Genomic DNA, 14574 nt, shown 5'->3' with positions numbered 1-14574 from the left:
TTGTGCTCATGTGATGGGTGCTCCTGCTTTAGACGTGTGCAAAGTAAGACGCGTGATGGGACTTGAGACTTTGTACCAAAAATAAACTAAGATCACATGATGAGTTGTGCATCTAAGCCCCAGAGCTGTATCAGTGATAATCTGCACCTGTGCCTAAATCCTACCTCTGCCTCTAAACAATGGGAGCTTTAACATCTTTATTTTACCTGGATTGAGAGGGGACATTAGGGCCGGTAGGGGAGGGGTTAGCACCACCTGAAGAACGGAACCAGGGATTCAACTATGTTTTTCAGCATAAATGGATTGCATAGTACTTTAGTTCTGTTGTGTAATTAATGGATTTGCTTTTACTAAAAGACAAGCCCTGGAATGGACATTGAAGTAAGTTATTGTGTCTGCTGGTTAATTGTCAAGCTCAGAGCTCTCCTCCTCCTCATTACCTCCCTGGAAGCCTTGGACTGCTTGCCCTTGATACCCTGAGAGTCAAGTGGAGAATGGATTGCGCAAGGGCGACCAGTTTGCAGAACCATAGTAGGAGGGTCCCAAAGACACCAATGGCAAACAACATCAGCCACCACTGTTGAAGACCAGTACACCCTGCCTGGTCTGTTTCCCCCCAAACAGGATCTGATGGAAGGGTTTTCTTTATATTCCTTGGCACAAAGTTGCAAAACCTTCTTACATGATCTATTTGTTTCTGTTAAGTGAAATCTTATTTAATACGATATCACTGTTTTTCTAGGGGAATTAAGGGATTACTTGGTAGCCACACCTTCATTCCTTTGGTTGCGGGTTGGGTCCATCATCTTCCAACACCTCATTTTGCTGCCATCTACTTAAAGAAAACTTCCTTTCATCTAATACAGGATGTCCTGAGAGCACTTGTTTAGGTCGTAGGTATGATGTACTTTCCAGTTTAGTGAAAAGTCGGGTATGTTCAGCTTAGAATGACAATAGTATCCCCAACTGAGCGAAGGAAGTGTAATTGTTTTGGATCCGTTTTTCATGGTATCGCATTATGTTCCTTTAATCCAGCCTAAGTGGTATAAAGACACATTAATTATTGTTGGCAGTTTCATAATGATCCCTTGCCTGCAAACCCACGAACGTATACCACAGTAGGGAAGGCAGCAACTGCTGCAGTCTTTTGAAACGTTTCCACTAGCTAAAATTACAAGGGGGCATCATGATTCCCTGTACAAACCTTGAAAAGGTACGACTTTGGTTTTTGCCATGATGTTCAGGTATCTCAATCAACATTTATAATTGTGTGTATAGAGATTTGTTTTACCCTATCCCACCTCCTTTGAGAAATATCATTGCAAAGCATTTAAACGTGTGGAAGATATTTGGGTTCAAACAAAGTTCTTACAGGCAATACTGTTTTTGCATTTGGGGATTTAGTGTATGGCACTTTTATTGCATAGCATTAGTCAGAAATTGCACTGCAGAGCACCACAGCAGTGAGCATGTATTTATGTGGAATGGCACTAGGGTGTGTGGAATGGCAAAAGAGATCTTAGGGCATTCTGGAGAAAAGCAGCATTTTGTGTGTGTGTCAGTGTAGTAGTAAACATGTGGTGAATATTCGTGCAACACAACTTATGCAACAGGCTGTTTGACGGTCTGTGACCTTTTTTGGTCTGCCTAGTCAACTCAGCTTGACTAAAGAGGCTGCTAAAAATCTAACACACCTGTTGTTTGAGAGTCACCATTGTCTGCATTAATTGTGTTGATAGAGGTGGTAGTTTCATCCAGATTGCAGTGAAATAGCTTGTGAAGCACATGATCGCTGATGGTCCTATCCACTTTATTGGTTTGGGTAAGGAAATTGGTATCTGTTGTGTTCAGCTACTGATCTCTTTCTCTCTTTCTTAGCCAGCTGTTTGGCAGGAACGTATTACCATGGACAGATGGAGCTATGCATTACTTGCCCACCAGGAACCTACCAGGAGAAGGAGGGACAGCTGGCTTGTGACCTCTGCCCCGGAAGCGATGCTTATGGCCCAGTGGGAGCCACAAATATAACAACGTGTGCTGGTATGCCTGCTGACTCTTTGCTTAGATCAGTACAAGTAGGTGCATAATATGGCTCTACAATTCATGAGGCAGACCCACTCTGAGTGGTGGTCAAAGATGGAATTGGAGTATAGCTTGTTGGGTGCTCATTGTGGCGCTCTTGTGCTTGTTCTCCTTAAAAGGAGCATCCAGTCAGAAAATGTGGAGGTTTATTATCCTAGGGCTACCACAGTCCTAGGTTTGTAGATTCACCAGCATTGGATATTTCATAATCACATACTTGAATATTACTTGTTGTCAGGCATGGGGTCCTTGTGTTCAATAAAAACATTCAGTGCCATTGAAAACAGTCATGGAATACAAATAGTATATCCATTATTTTATGACCCAAACTGTAGCTAATCAGGTGGAGAGACAGTGAGCTCTACTGTCCCAGAGGCTCCAACTGCCAGATTTTTTCACTGCACGTCCGTGTGAGGAAATCCTCGGACCTCTCAAGAATTAGGCATTCATGTTTTCCATTACACCACTGCATTCTTTTCGTCCTCTCATATTTCTCAGTAGCTTTGGAAAAACCTTCGAAGTATTTGAAGGAGTTACTATTTGAAAAGTTCACTGCCTGTGTAAAAAGGAAGATTTACATTGAAGACGGGTACACCTTTTGCACTTTATGTCTACACCCCAACCATGAATTGATGATTTGTGACTTCTGTGTCATCTACTAGAGTACAACTCTGAAGTACAGGGAGAAAAATGGCACTGGCCATACTTGAAGAGGAAAAGTCTTCTCATACTGTACTTCTGTTTTAAAGAGGAAGAAAGTGAAGCCAGACTTGGAGGCTTTTTAAAAGAAATAATTACAAGCAATTTCTGGGGAGACAAAATGACCCTCTGAATTTCCTTATAGGGCACAGTCACCAGGGGCTGATTTAGAAATCGGATTGTTACTCTGCCACAACGGTCACAGGTATTCCATCAGTCGAAATCTAAATCCCATTATATCCTATGGGATTTTGATGATGGCGGACGGGATATCCGTCACTGTTGTGATGGAGTAACCTGTCCACTGAGTTCTAAATTAGACCCCAGAGTTCTAAATCAGGCCCCAGGTCTGTTGTGATTATCAGCAGCAAAGGAAAAATTGTGAACTGCCTCAAAGGTTGAGCCAGTCACCCTAGGAAATAGACAAGAGATATCTTTCTTCTGACTTCTGATGAGACTCAGTTTTAGGTCATGAAACTCAAAAAGGCTTCCACTACTTCATCAGTTGATTAGGACATTTTGCCACTATGTCAACTAACCATGTGCTGTGCCTTCGTCATCTGCATCAGCAGAAGCAAGTGCGTGTGCTACAGTGCACATAAATGCTTTACAGTCGGGGTGTACCATTGCCTATGCCAGAGAGAGAACTTATGGCTTTTGCAGTACTGCTTTCTCATTGGCTGCTAAAGAGGATCAGCAGCCGTCAAAACCTGACCCCTTAATAGGACCCTGTCATGTGCACATACGGTTGTGGTGCTTTTAGCTAAGGTTTTAGCTATACATCAGCCATTGATTGTGCAAGTGACACAGTCAATTGAATTGCCTATGGTTCTTTCGCAATCGATTGCAGGTCATTGGCTGTGAAATGTGCACAATTGTTTTTTACAACTGCTAAGACTGTTTTAACATTGCCTACATTATCCCCAGTATCCCCCCAGTCCTGCCTAAACAATCTCTTATGGTGTGTTCATTGAATATCATCACACCACTACTGATCTGCTCCATGAGCCAGTGATTAGCTACGGTGATCAAGATGAATACAGCAGTCAAGATGAGCAAGATGAGGGCAAAGACCAAGTGGTGTCTATTTTCAGCCCTGATGAGAATCATGTAGACCTAAAAGCAACCGATTCTCATCAAGTTAGAATTCATGTTGTTTCTCGTGACTCTGATTATGTTGCTGATGGTGATGTTGGGCTCACATTTAGGGGGAAGAGCTCATCAACATGAAAAATTCTACCTCTAAATCTGTTAACTCTGTGAAGAAATATAAGGCCCTGGATTCTACTCATATATTTTTGTCCCACCCCCAGAAGGCAAACGCTGGGAGACAATGAGCAAGAGAATTAATGCCTTCATGACATCAAGAGTGTTACTACTTCATCTATAATGCTTATAGATGACAGCTGTGGCATGATGTTGCTTCATACGTACAGACATTGCCTAAAGAGAACAAATACAAGGTTTTAATAATTTTAATAGAAGGGGGTTGGCTTTGGCTTCGCAGATGAGTTATTCAATGAACTTCAAACATATGCTTTTGGCAGGTTGTTCTAGACTTGTGCAGCCTCAACAAGCATCTGAAAAATACAATTATTCCACATTGTGACCTTACAGGGCATGCTTCCCTTCATAAAAAACAGCAAACCTTCAGCTTCTGTGGATAAGGCAGATGCGTATTTCACCAAGCCAAGCCCATACATCCAAAGCATTACAAATACCTTCACTTCATGGCAAACATGCCCAATTATTAATTCAAACCTCTTCCTTTAGGCACCTTCCCACCACTATATTCACCAATTGTATGGCTCCAACTGCAGCAGAACTTTTAAGGGACACATTGTCAGTTTACCCATATTTGGACGAATGGCTAATCAAAGCACCATCTTTCAGACAAGCAAGACAATAGTTTTAAAGGACTGTATAACTTCCAACAGAACTAGGTAAGGCCATCAACTAGAAACAGTCCAGTGATTACCTTTTGACAGACTTGTATTTTCTAAAGGCAGAATACTTGCAAACGAAGGAAAAGTTTATCCTCCCCAAGAGAGTGATCAAAAACGAACAGTTCTAGCCTCGCGTACTCAGTGCCAGAATGACATTACTAAAAGAAAGAGTTATTAAGCTGCATGTCTTCCTGTAGCTGTCTGTTGCTTTGATCTTGATTACAAGTGAGACCAGTTCAGGAAGAATTAAATATAAACATCTGATGGTGGTGATTGGGATGACAGTGTTCAAGTCAGTGCTCAAGTGCAGGCAGCTCTTCAGTGGTAGAAGATAACTCAGAACATATTTGTAAAATAGAATATGTTGTCACCCAAAACACATGTGTTCCTTGCAAAAACGGTTCCTTAACAGATTAGAGAGCTCACTTATAGACCCTACATGTCCATGCCTTGTGGTGTCCATAACAGTGTACATTGCACATATATCTTTCGGAAGTAAGTGTGATCAGGTTAGCTGTAAGAATGTTCCTATGTCCTGTGGAGAGTACTTAACTGCTGGTGGACCACAATACTCCTAACATGTTCTTAATCAAAAACAAGATGGAACAAAGTCCAGTCAGCTAGCTATGAATGGTGGAAATTTCTGCAGAACATGTTCCAGAAGCAAACAGCACAAGCACATATGTTTTAATCAGGCAAGTGGCAGTGAATCACAAATGGCAGTTGGACGACAGACAGCTTTGTTCACTATTTCAGAGGTACGGTGCTCCCTAGTGGCATCTGTTTTTGATGAGCCATAACAGCAGACATCCTCTATTCACCAGTAGTTGGCCATAGCCAGGATCCTTGGGGGACACCTTTTATACAGAATTTACAGGTACATTTGTGTATTAATTTCCACCAAATCCTTTGCAAGGTTAAGATGGAACACTGCCTGGAGATACTGATAGCACCCATGTGGACCAAGCAGTATTGGTTTTCCCAGTTATGGGAGATGTCGGCAAAAATACCATTAGAATTCAAACTGGAACCTTATCTTCTGTCACAGGACGGCCATTTGCTCAGGACATAGAGGTGGTCATTCCGACCCTGGCGGTTTCAAACCGCCAGGGCCAGGGACCACGGAAGCACCGCCAACAGGCTGGCGGTGCTTCCAGGGCCATTCTGACCGCGGAGGTAAAGCCGCGGTCAGAAAAGGGGAACCAGCGGTTTCCCGCCGGTTTTCCCCTGGCCCAGGGAATCCTCTATCAGCGCCGCCATGGGGATTCCGACCCCCTTCCCACCAGCCTGTTCCTGGCGGTTTTTACCGCCAGGAACAGGATGGCGGGAACGGGTGTTGTGGGGCCCCTGGGGGCCCCTGCACTGCCCATGCCACTGGCATGGGCAGTGCAGGGGCCCCTTAACAGGGCCCCACAAAGATTTTCACTGTCTGCTTAGCAGACAGTGAAAATCGCGACGGGTGCCACTGCACCCGTCGCACCCCTGCAACTCCGCCGGCTCCATTCGGAGCCGGCTTCATTGTTGCAGGGGCTTTCCCGCTGGGCCGGCGGGCGCTCTTTTGGAGGGCGCCCGCCGGCCCAGCGGGAAAGTTGGAATGGCCGCCGCGGTCTTTTGACCGCGGGGCGGTCATTCGGCGGCCAGATATTGGCGGGCGGTGACCGCCGCCCGCCAATATCAGAATGAGGGCCAGAGTTTGGTAGTGTAAGAATCCAGACTGACTGCAAACAAATATTTCAGGCAGCCAGAGCACATTCTACTATTAAAATCTACAAGCTGAAAGGAATCCATTTCATAATATAAACAGCTAAGTCCATTAAAGATGGTTCCTCATCAGTTTATTCATTGTTTATTCAATTGTCTAAATGGGAGGTAAAGTACTCCTCTTAAGGAGTCTGCCTTTTCCATTTTACATATCTCTGAAGAAAGGTTAGGCATCATTATTTTCAACAAGGATCATATGAGCAAGCCCATCTGTACTATTCTTCAGGTGACTAAATCTCCATGTTTGTGACAACTCAACACAGCGCTAGCAACTTTAATGAAAACTCTATGGGAACAGATTCAAAAAGCAACAATATGTCACCTATCCAATATAATTGTACTATTCCTCGGGCGACTGAATCTCTACCTTCATGAGAACTCAACACAGTGCTAGCATCTTTAATGAAAACTTTATTTGAACAGATTCATAAAGCAGCAAAACATCACCTGTACTTTAAAGATAGCTTTTCTGTTGGCTATCACATCAATAAGAGTCAGCTACCTACAAACCTTTTTTTTACAAAGGAGCCTTCCTTACAGGCCTATACTAAGAACTAATCTGACATTCATACTACAGGTCCCACCATCATTTGTCAAGAGAAACAAGTTTGTTTACCAAACTGTCCTCCTGTTTTGCCAGCAGAAAGTTCATTACACTGCCTCGATGTTACAAATGTGCTTAAAGATGTACTTGTACAAGACAAAGAAACTCATACAGTCATACCAGCATTTTGTATCCTTTAGTCACAAGAATAAAGGCGACGCTCAGCAAAGCATATCTCTTTGAATGATCACATACATTACTTAGTCCTGTGTTTAAAAGGAAAGACACAACTGAAAATGTAAGAGGTCATTCAACCAGAGGCATATGGCTACATCGTCTCTTCTTCCAATGATTTCTTTAAGAAGCAATTGCAGAGCAATTCCATGGAGGGAAACACATTGCTTCACCATTCACTACTGCCATGAGGTGCATCCCAGAACAGAATCAATGGTAGGACAGATGGTGCATCAGGACATGTTTAATTAAGGGTAGCCTCATTTTTGCCTACCATTAAGCTGTTATATTGCGGGTACTGCTTTGTTAGTCTACATTTAAGCGTGTCGGTCAATGAAAGATGCAGTGGTAGAGAACAAAACGTTAAATCTTTCGAAGACATGATACGCCTTTCTCCCCTTTTATCAGACTTCCCTTTTTGCTCTATGTTAATGGGTTTGAAAATTTGGCTGTTAGATCCTCTAGGGGAATCGAGCTAACTTTCTGTCCACCTAATTGGCCAGAGTTTGGAGCATAACATAAGGTGAATAGACTACATGTAATCCATGACGATTTTCAATGATATTGAAGTGCTCTATTGAACATTGCTTTATAAGGCTGCCTCTTGAGGGTTTCCAGCCTGACGTCGGGGAGTATTCAAGCATGTGAATCAATAAAAAAATACCAATGCTGAACAACTGTATTTACAGGTATGTAACTTTTTCATATAATACACTGTACTTATTCTGTGTGCAGTAAATCCATGGAGATCAGTACTATATGGCAAAACATGTTTGTGTATTTGGATAAAATGATTCAATTTTCTATGTTGGACAGAGAAGTCTGCATAATAAAAAAAATCTCCTCCAGTTAATGATTTCTATCAAGTCAATTAGTCCAAACTATATGAACTGCCACAGGAAAAACAAAATCCTTGTTGACCATTTTATTCAATCTATATCTGTCTGCCCTCCCAATGTTTTTTTACCACTATGCTGCTCTGCAAAACTAGGACAAATTCAGCATTTTAGGCACATCTTTGATTTGTTGGGTCAGGAACATTTAGATCCTCTGTAGGAAAGCTAGGTATGTTCTTAGCCACTTTTTCTCATGTGGATGTGCTTTGTTTTTATTGCTGTTATATTATTAGATGAAAGCAAAGGAGGACAAAACAAATCTGCGTAGAGAAGCTTCCAAACAGAGGTAGACATTCTAGTGTGTGACAAACCTGGAAATAGTTCATGACACTGAGTCAAATAACCAGCATAGAAAAGAACACCTGGGTACGAGCCATGCCAGGTTGTTCCACTACTCCTTGAAGTTTCACTGCTCCTTTAATTTAAATAAAAAAACACTGATGGAGAAGACAAGACACAGTAACACAGAGGAAAGACCCCTGAGCTTAAGTCTTGCGGCTCCTCCATGTTGATGTCTAAAAGCTCTCCAGTCCACTTATTGTGGGAACCTGATCAGGTCCTTTCAATACCATTTGTAGCCTTTTTTTGCTGGGAGAGATTCACAAACCCTAACCATTTGCAAGAGCTACTCACTTGGCAGTGGAGATTTCATATTGGCTGAGCCAGTTACCTTTCTGAACACAGGGAAGCATTTTGCTATCAAAAATGTTCAATGTTGTTGATGTTTAAGACCCGTTAATTTTCCCCTTCAAGCAGTTGCTTTTGTCGTAAATTCTGAGCTTGTCACTGTACAAAATCAGGCACATTTATTAGGAGTTTAGTCTGGACATCATTTAGTCCCATAACTCTGAAAGACTGTGAGCCTGATTTAGATTTTGGTGGTGATACTGCCAATCCGCAGTGCCGGCGGACCAGAAAAGACTGTCAAGTCGATGGTGCTCCGCCTGCCATATTTAGATGTATTGCAACTGAGCTGATAACCGACACAACAGAGTGCTCTTCCTAGCCGTCAGGCTGGCGGGTTTGTGCCGACAATATTTAGATGCTATAGTACTGCAGGCAGTGTACTAGCGACGGATTGCTGACGGATGGAGATCTTTGCTGGACCCAGTGGACATCGGCAAATGGCTCTGGCCATGGAATAGAGGTAAGTCACACACCTTAGCTATATATGTCCCCCTGCACTACATACAACACAAAACATAGACACTAAAATCCATTGCCTGTACACCACAACACAATACGGACATGCTGGAAGCACACATTCCCATACATCCATGACACAATACACACCCATTATGAACACTGTACCCACACTTGACACACCAACAACTATCAACACAACTACACACTCATCTACACAAATACACTCACATACAAGTGCAACTACACTCATCATAGCGACAACCAGATGACAACAACACTCACCTGAATGTGACACACAGCAACACAACACACAACCAAACATACACAGCATCGAACCCACATACACAGATAACTACATCACCCACTCCAGCTGCCTCCCCCTCAACAGCCGAAGGCATTACACACACACACAAACACATACTGACTCACATACATAAATCATAGCACAACATCGCAGTGTACACACATGGACATAGTCAACGGGTGTGAAAGGACCATCATTGTTGTGCCAGAATGTATTTGGCAATGAATACTGACACCACAATAACAGTTCTGTATGTGTGCAATATGTGTCATGTACAAGTGTGTCCTCGACCATGCCCCACACAAATGTGTCCCAGACATATGCATGTATATGACTGCAGTGGTTCCGTGCCCATATGCAGTGCCCACACAGTGTATAAAGCCAATGTAGGTTCCCCTCCTTGAGTTCCTTAGGAGGAACCAGGAGTGGTGGTGTTTTCTCTATGGTCCAGTGGCAGCAATGACGGATGGTGTTGTCCAGTCGTGTTCAGTTGAAAACAAAAGCAGAAACGTGGGAAAAGGTGAGTTTTAGGCACCTCTCCCCCTGAATCCACCAACTCAGGCATGGAGGTCGGACCTCCACAGTTGGCAGTAAGGCACATTCAAATCTGCTTGGTGGTAAAAGTGGCTTGAGTCCCACTGTCAGCCCCTATTCCCGATGCCTCCGTCAAAAATCTTGGCAGAGTCGCCGGGTTTTGGGCGGTCTTTCACCTCTGGTCCTGCCAACATTTAAATTGGGCTGGCAGACCACCAAGGTGGCGGACGGGAAATAAAAAGTTTTGATCGCGGGACCGTTACCATCAACATCTAAATCAGGCCTTGTGTCTTTTCTGGCTCAAACTCAGCCGGATGTCTCTGTGTGCTAGGGTTCCATTGGATCAATTCTGTCTCAAATGCCTTTCATTCTGTGGCTGATACTTTTATTAGTTTTCATAAGGGTGGTGGCTTTCTTGTTATTCCGGAAATATGTCAAACTAAACTATGGACCTGATTTAGATTTAGCAGGCAAGGTACTCCACCACAAATGTGAAGGACAACACATCAGAGTCTCCTCACTTTTTTTGAGTTCTGCAAGAAATTGAAGACCTGGCTCTTCATATAAGCACCTTGAGACTGCACAGCGACACACCTTGTCCAAGTGCCTGGATACCCTTTGGGGTGATTACTGTGCTATACAAATCAACCTTACATGACATAAAAAGGATTATACTGTCCAGCGAACTGACTCCCACCTTCCCCCCAATCCCACCCCCAGGTGGAACATTGTGATTCTACGAGCACTGCCCCCACTGGCTCCACAAGCAGAACCATTAGTCACATGGATTTTGGGCAGCTGGTGCAAGTACACCAGACAGTCCATCCTATTTAGAGTAAGCGGACTGATGCTTTTTTATCCCCTTTAAGGGCCCCAGGGAAAACTTGGTGGTCTCAAAGAGAAAAAAAGAGAAATTATCCCCAAATGCTGGGTGTCTGGGTTATTTCTTTGTTTGAAAAAAACAAACTCTTGTTTGAGAGTTTGTTGTTGCAAAAAAAAAAGGTTTGCTGAGCAGCTGCATCAAACATAGCACCATTTAGCAAACTTTGAATGCCTTCAGAGAAACTGCTATTGTGGCAACTGCTCTGAAGGCACATATTTCTCTACAGGGAAGGTGGTGTTCTCTAAATACAGCAGGTGGTAGCATGGCTTGGCAGCGAAGGTCATTATCTCCACTTCTCTAATAGACAGACTGCCCACCAAAGCCTCAATCAGAAAAGATGAGTGTGAGGCATTGATTTGTTCTTCAACAGATTTGTCATTGAGAGGATGGTTGTCGTTTAAATCTCTGAACACCAGGATGTTTATCTGTAGTGTTATTGCCTTCTGACATATGGTCTAATGCTGCTTCCTACAAACGAACACAACGGCATTCGGTAACAATGAAAATCTCTTTTCATTCAGAAGAACAAGTCATCAGTGGGTGATCACTCATTGGATAAAGTGGCCTTGAGCCAGTGAAAGAGCACTTTGTAAAGCAGTTTGCATTGATCCTTCCTGTGAATGAAACAAAAGGAGGAGTTGGTTTCTAAGTGACATCAAACACTTTCAAAATCTTTCTCCTGATTCCAAAGTCACATTCATTGTCGTTGTTAGAGCTAGATGGTAGTCTGTGGTCTCAATGCCTGGCCTAGTTGCAGTCTGCTTAACACATCTGAGGTCCTATATTTCACAAGGAGCCCTTTTTATGGGCGAGCGTAAAGCGCTCTGTCTATTCTGTAATCTCTCTTTGGGCTTCAAACCACGCCCATGTAACGTCAGTCACTTACATTGGTTCGTGGGCTTGCCTTTTAAAATCCGCTTGCTTTCATTTGGGAAAGGCATGCATACGTCATTCCTTTTCCGGTGTTTTGCCCACCTACACAGCACCGGTAAACTACTAAAAACATAGGCTCGATGTTTTGAGCCTGGGGTCCGGACTACTTTATCTGTTTATTTTCCCGGCAGCGCGATCGCGTTGCATTTTACATAGTGCAATCGCGCTGCGTTTTTTTCTTCTTTACAGCGCTAATAGCTCTAACTCGAGCAAATGTGAGACCCGTTGCATTGAAACTGCTTGTTGTTGTTGTGGTCAATGTGCTCCGTAAGCTGTCCACTGAGACATACATGTTCCCGCTAGAAAACAATTACTAAGCTTGTGTGTTCTAGTGAATGGTGAGGCACCCTCACTAAATCTTAGTTACTGATGCTACTCCGAAAAAATGAAAACAACGTTTTTGGACAATTGCAGAGCTCCCAAGGGTAACATGCGACCCCCAACGCAAACATCTGTCAGTCCTGTATTTTTGCCTGCAACAGGCTACCAGTTATAGTTGCTCTTATGGCGTTAATTTAGTTGTTTTGCCTCCTTGTTGGGCAACCAAACTAAAATTTGGCAAAGAGGCAGCTGATCAGAAAAGTTTGTTATTGAAACTTGTGCACAGTGCATTAACTGCTTTTCTCCCTATGTTGTTCCAGTAGCGTCTGAAGTGTTCACACTTAAAGAAGGCGGCCTAGGACAAGGTAACTCAACATTCTACTGTAAGAACTTCTTTGACCCATCAATAGGTGAGCATCTCTTGAAGTATGAGAGGCATTTTCCTGCCAAAATCTCTTGAGTACTTCGGAACAGCCAGAGCCCCTGCATTCTTCCAATTGAGCAAGGCTTTCCACTCTTTTAAGTCTTACAGGATAAAAATGTTTGTTGCTGCAAACATTTAAGCAGCACCTCCTCCTGTTCTGCTGTCTCATCCTTTCTGTTCAAGAGGAGGGACAGGAGGGAAGACTTAGCTTGTCAACCCGACCTGAACTGAAGTGAAAAATCCTAATAACTCCCTTATTACTGAGTCATTCTCAAATTGTATTTCTTATGAGATTCTTGGTGTTCTAGTGGGGGTACAGCTTGCTATCTACTACCATCACTGGGCTCTTGGATTCTCTTGGTGGTCCATAACAGCTGTTCTGCGCAACTTCTTACAAGTGCATCTGCCACAAGTTCACAGCCTCTACAAGTTAGTGACTCACAAGACATTTCTTTTAGGCAGGCTTGTTCTTTGTGGACTTCAGGATGCATATCTTCACATACCTGACTGCAAGGTCATCCGCAGTTCCTCCAGTTCATTGTAGGGGATCTGCAGTTCCACCACTGAGTGCAGTTCCATCAGTGTATATAAAACGGTGACCCCACTGGAAGCCTTTCTACCATGGTAAAAGATCCATTGCTATCCTTAAACCTAGATAACTGCACGTGGACGGTATCCTCCTAAGTTCTGGCTGTATCCAAATTGGCTCTATTTATTTATTTACTTGCTTATTTATTTATTTGTGATTTTATATAGTGCAAACAAAACCACAAAGAATATCTGAAATCTTCATATAGAACAGTACTGCATAAAACCAGCTTATAGCACCATAGGGTGTATTAGGATACTTAAGAACATTTTAAACAGTTATATGAGTTCAAGACAATAATCACCCACACAAACCAATCCTGGCAGAAAGGTAGACTTCAGCCATAATGTTAGGTGTTGACTGACAAACATAAAGCAAGCACTGACTAAAAGAAAATAATAAACAGGGACCATTTTCATTGTCAACATGGTCGGTGTGATAAGATCCAGAGAGGAGAGGAAGATAAAGCAGACTGTGATAGTCCAGCTTATGTCAGGACAGGGAAAGTCTCAACATGTCCGCAAAGTAAGAAGGAGGTCATTGCTGTAACCCAACCTTCATTGTAGAAGAGAAGGGAGGGGGTAGTCTGGAACTTTGGACAGGCTGGACCGGTTGTCATTTCCTTCAAGAAACCTAAATCCTTGCAGTGGACCATGCTGGAAGGGGTCCCCTGTGATGTGTGCTCATCACTTCCGCTGCCCCATCCTCTTAGGTTGGCCAAATAATACATTTCGCCTTTGGGCACTCAGGATGCAGTAGAACAAACAGCACTGTAAGTCTCCTATAGGTGCTTGCAAAGCTCATTCTAATAGAAACCTTTTTACGAGCACTTGATACCAATGGAGTACTCTCCTGAGTAGATTTTGGGGCACTCTATCTCCTCTGTAGCATTATATTGCACACCCCAATAGTGATGGGTATCCAATTTAGAATTCAGTTGATTAGAGTTTTAATAGACTAATAATTGGAACATATACTAAAGATTCTATAATTTAGAATTCCGCCCTGAAGATGTCACTAGCATAAAGCCACAATGGCGACACATGTTGCGTGGAGGACCTAAGAGGGTCTGTTAGGAGAGACTTATGGTGCTGTTTGTTCAACTGCTTCCTGAGCGCTCAAAGGCAAAATGTATTATTTAGACTTGTTCTTTAGGGTTGTTGGGGTGGCCTTCTTCCCTTCTTGAGCACCGTATACTTTATTCATAGGTTTACATTCTTTTCTTGAATGTGTAAAAAACATTAAAGTGATTGCCAAGATCTACCCAGCCACCTTTTA

The 14574-nt window shown here is 43.0% G+C and overlaps 1 protein-coding gene across 7 annotated transcripts in view; it reads left to right on the top strand.

The window, feature by feature from the left end:
* SCUBE3 (signal peptide, CUB domain and EGF like domain containing 3) overlaps positions 1-14574 on the top strand; it is a 993478-nt gene that overhangs the window by 873356 nt on the left and 105548 nt on the right. For all 7 annotated transcript variants that reach the window (XM_069238811.1, XM_069238810.1, XM_069238808.1 and 4 more), the window contains one exon: positions 1879-2040. In XM_069238811.1, the coding sequence (XP_069094912.1) occupies positions 1879-2040 (162 nt within the window). The remainder of the gene's footprint in view (positions 1-1878; positions 2041-14574) is intronic.

The sequence above is a fragment of the Pleurodeles waltl genome, chromosome 6 (genome assembly GCF_031143425.1).
Source record: "Pleurodeles waltl isolate 20211129_DDA chromosome 6, aPleWal1.hap1.20221129, whole genome shotgun sequence".
NCBI classification, from domain to species: domain Eukaryota; kingdom Metazoa; phylum Chordata; class Amphibia; order Caudata; family Salamandridae; genus Pleurodeles; species Pleurodeles waltl.
Note: the sequence above shows the minus strand (reverse complement) of the source record. Positions and strands in the feature narration are given on the sequence as shown.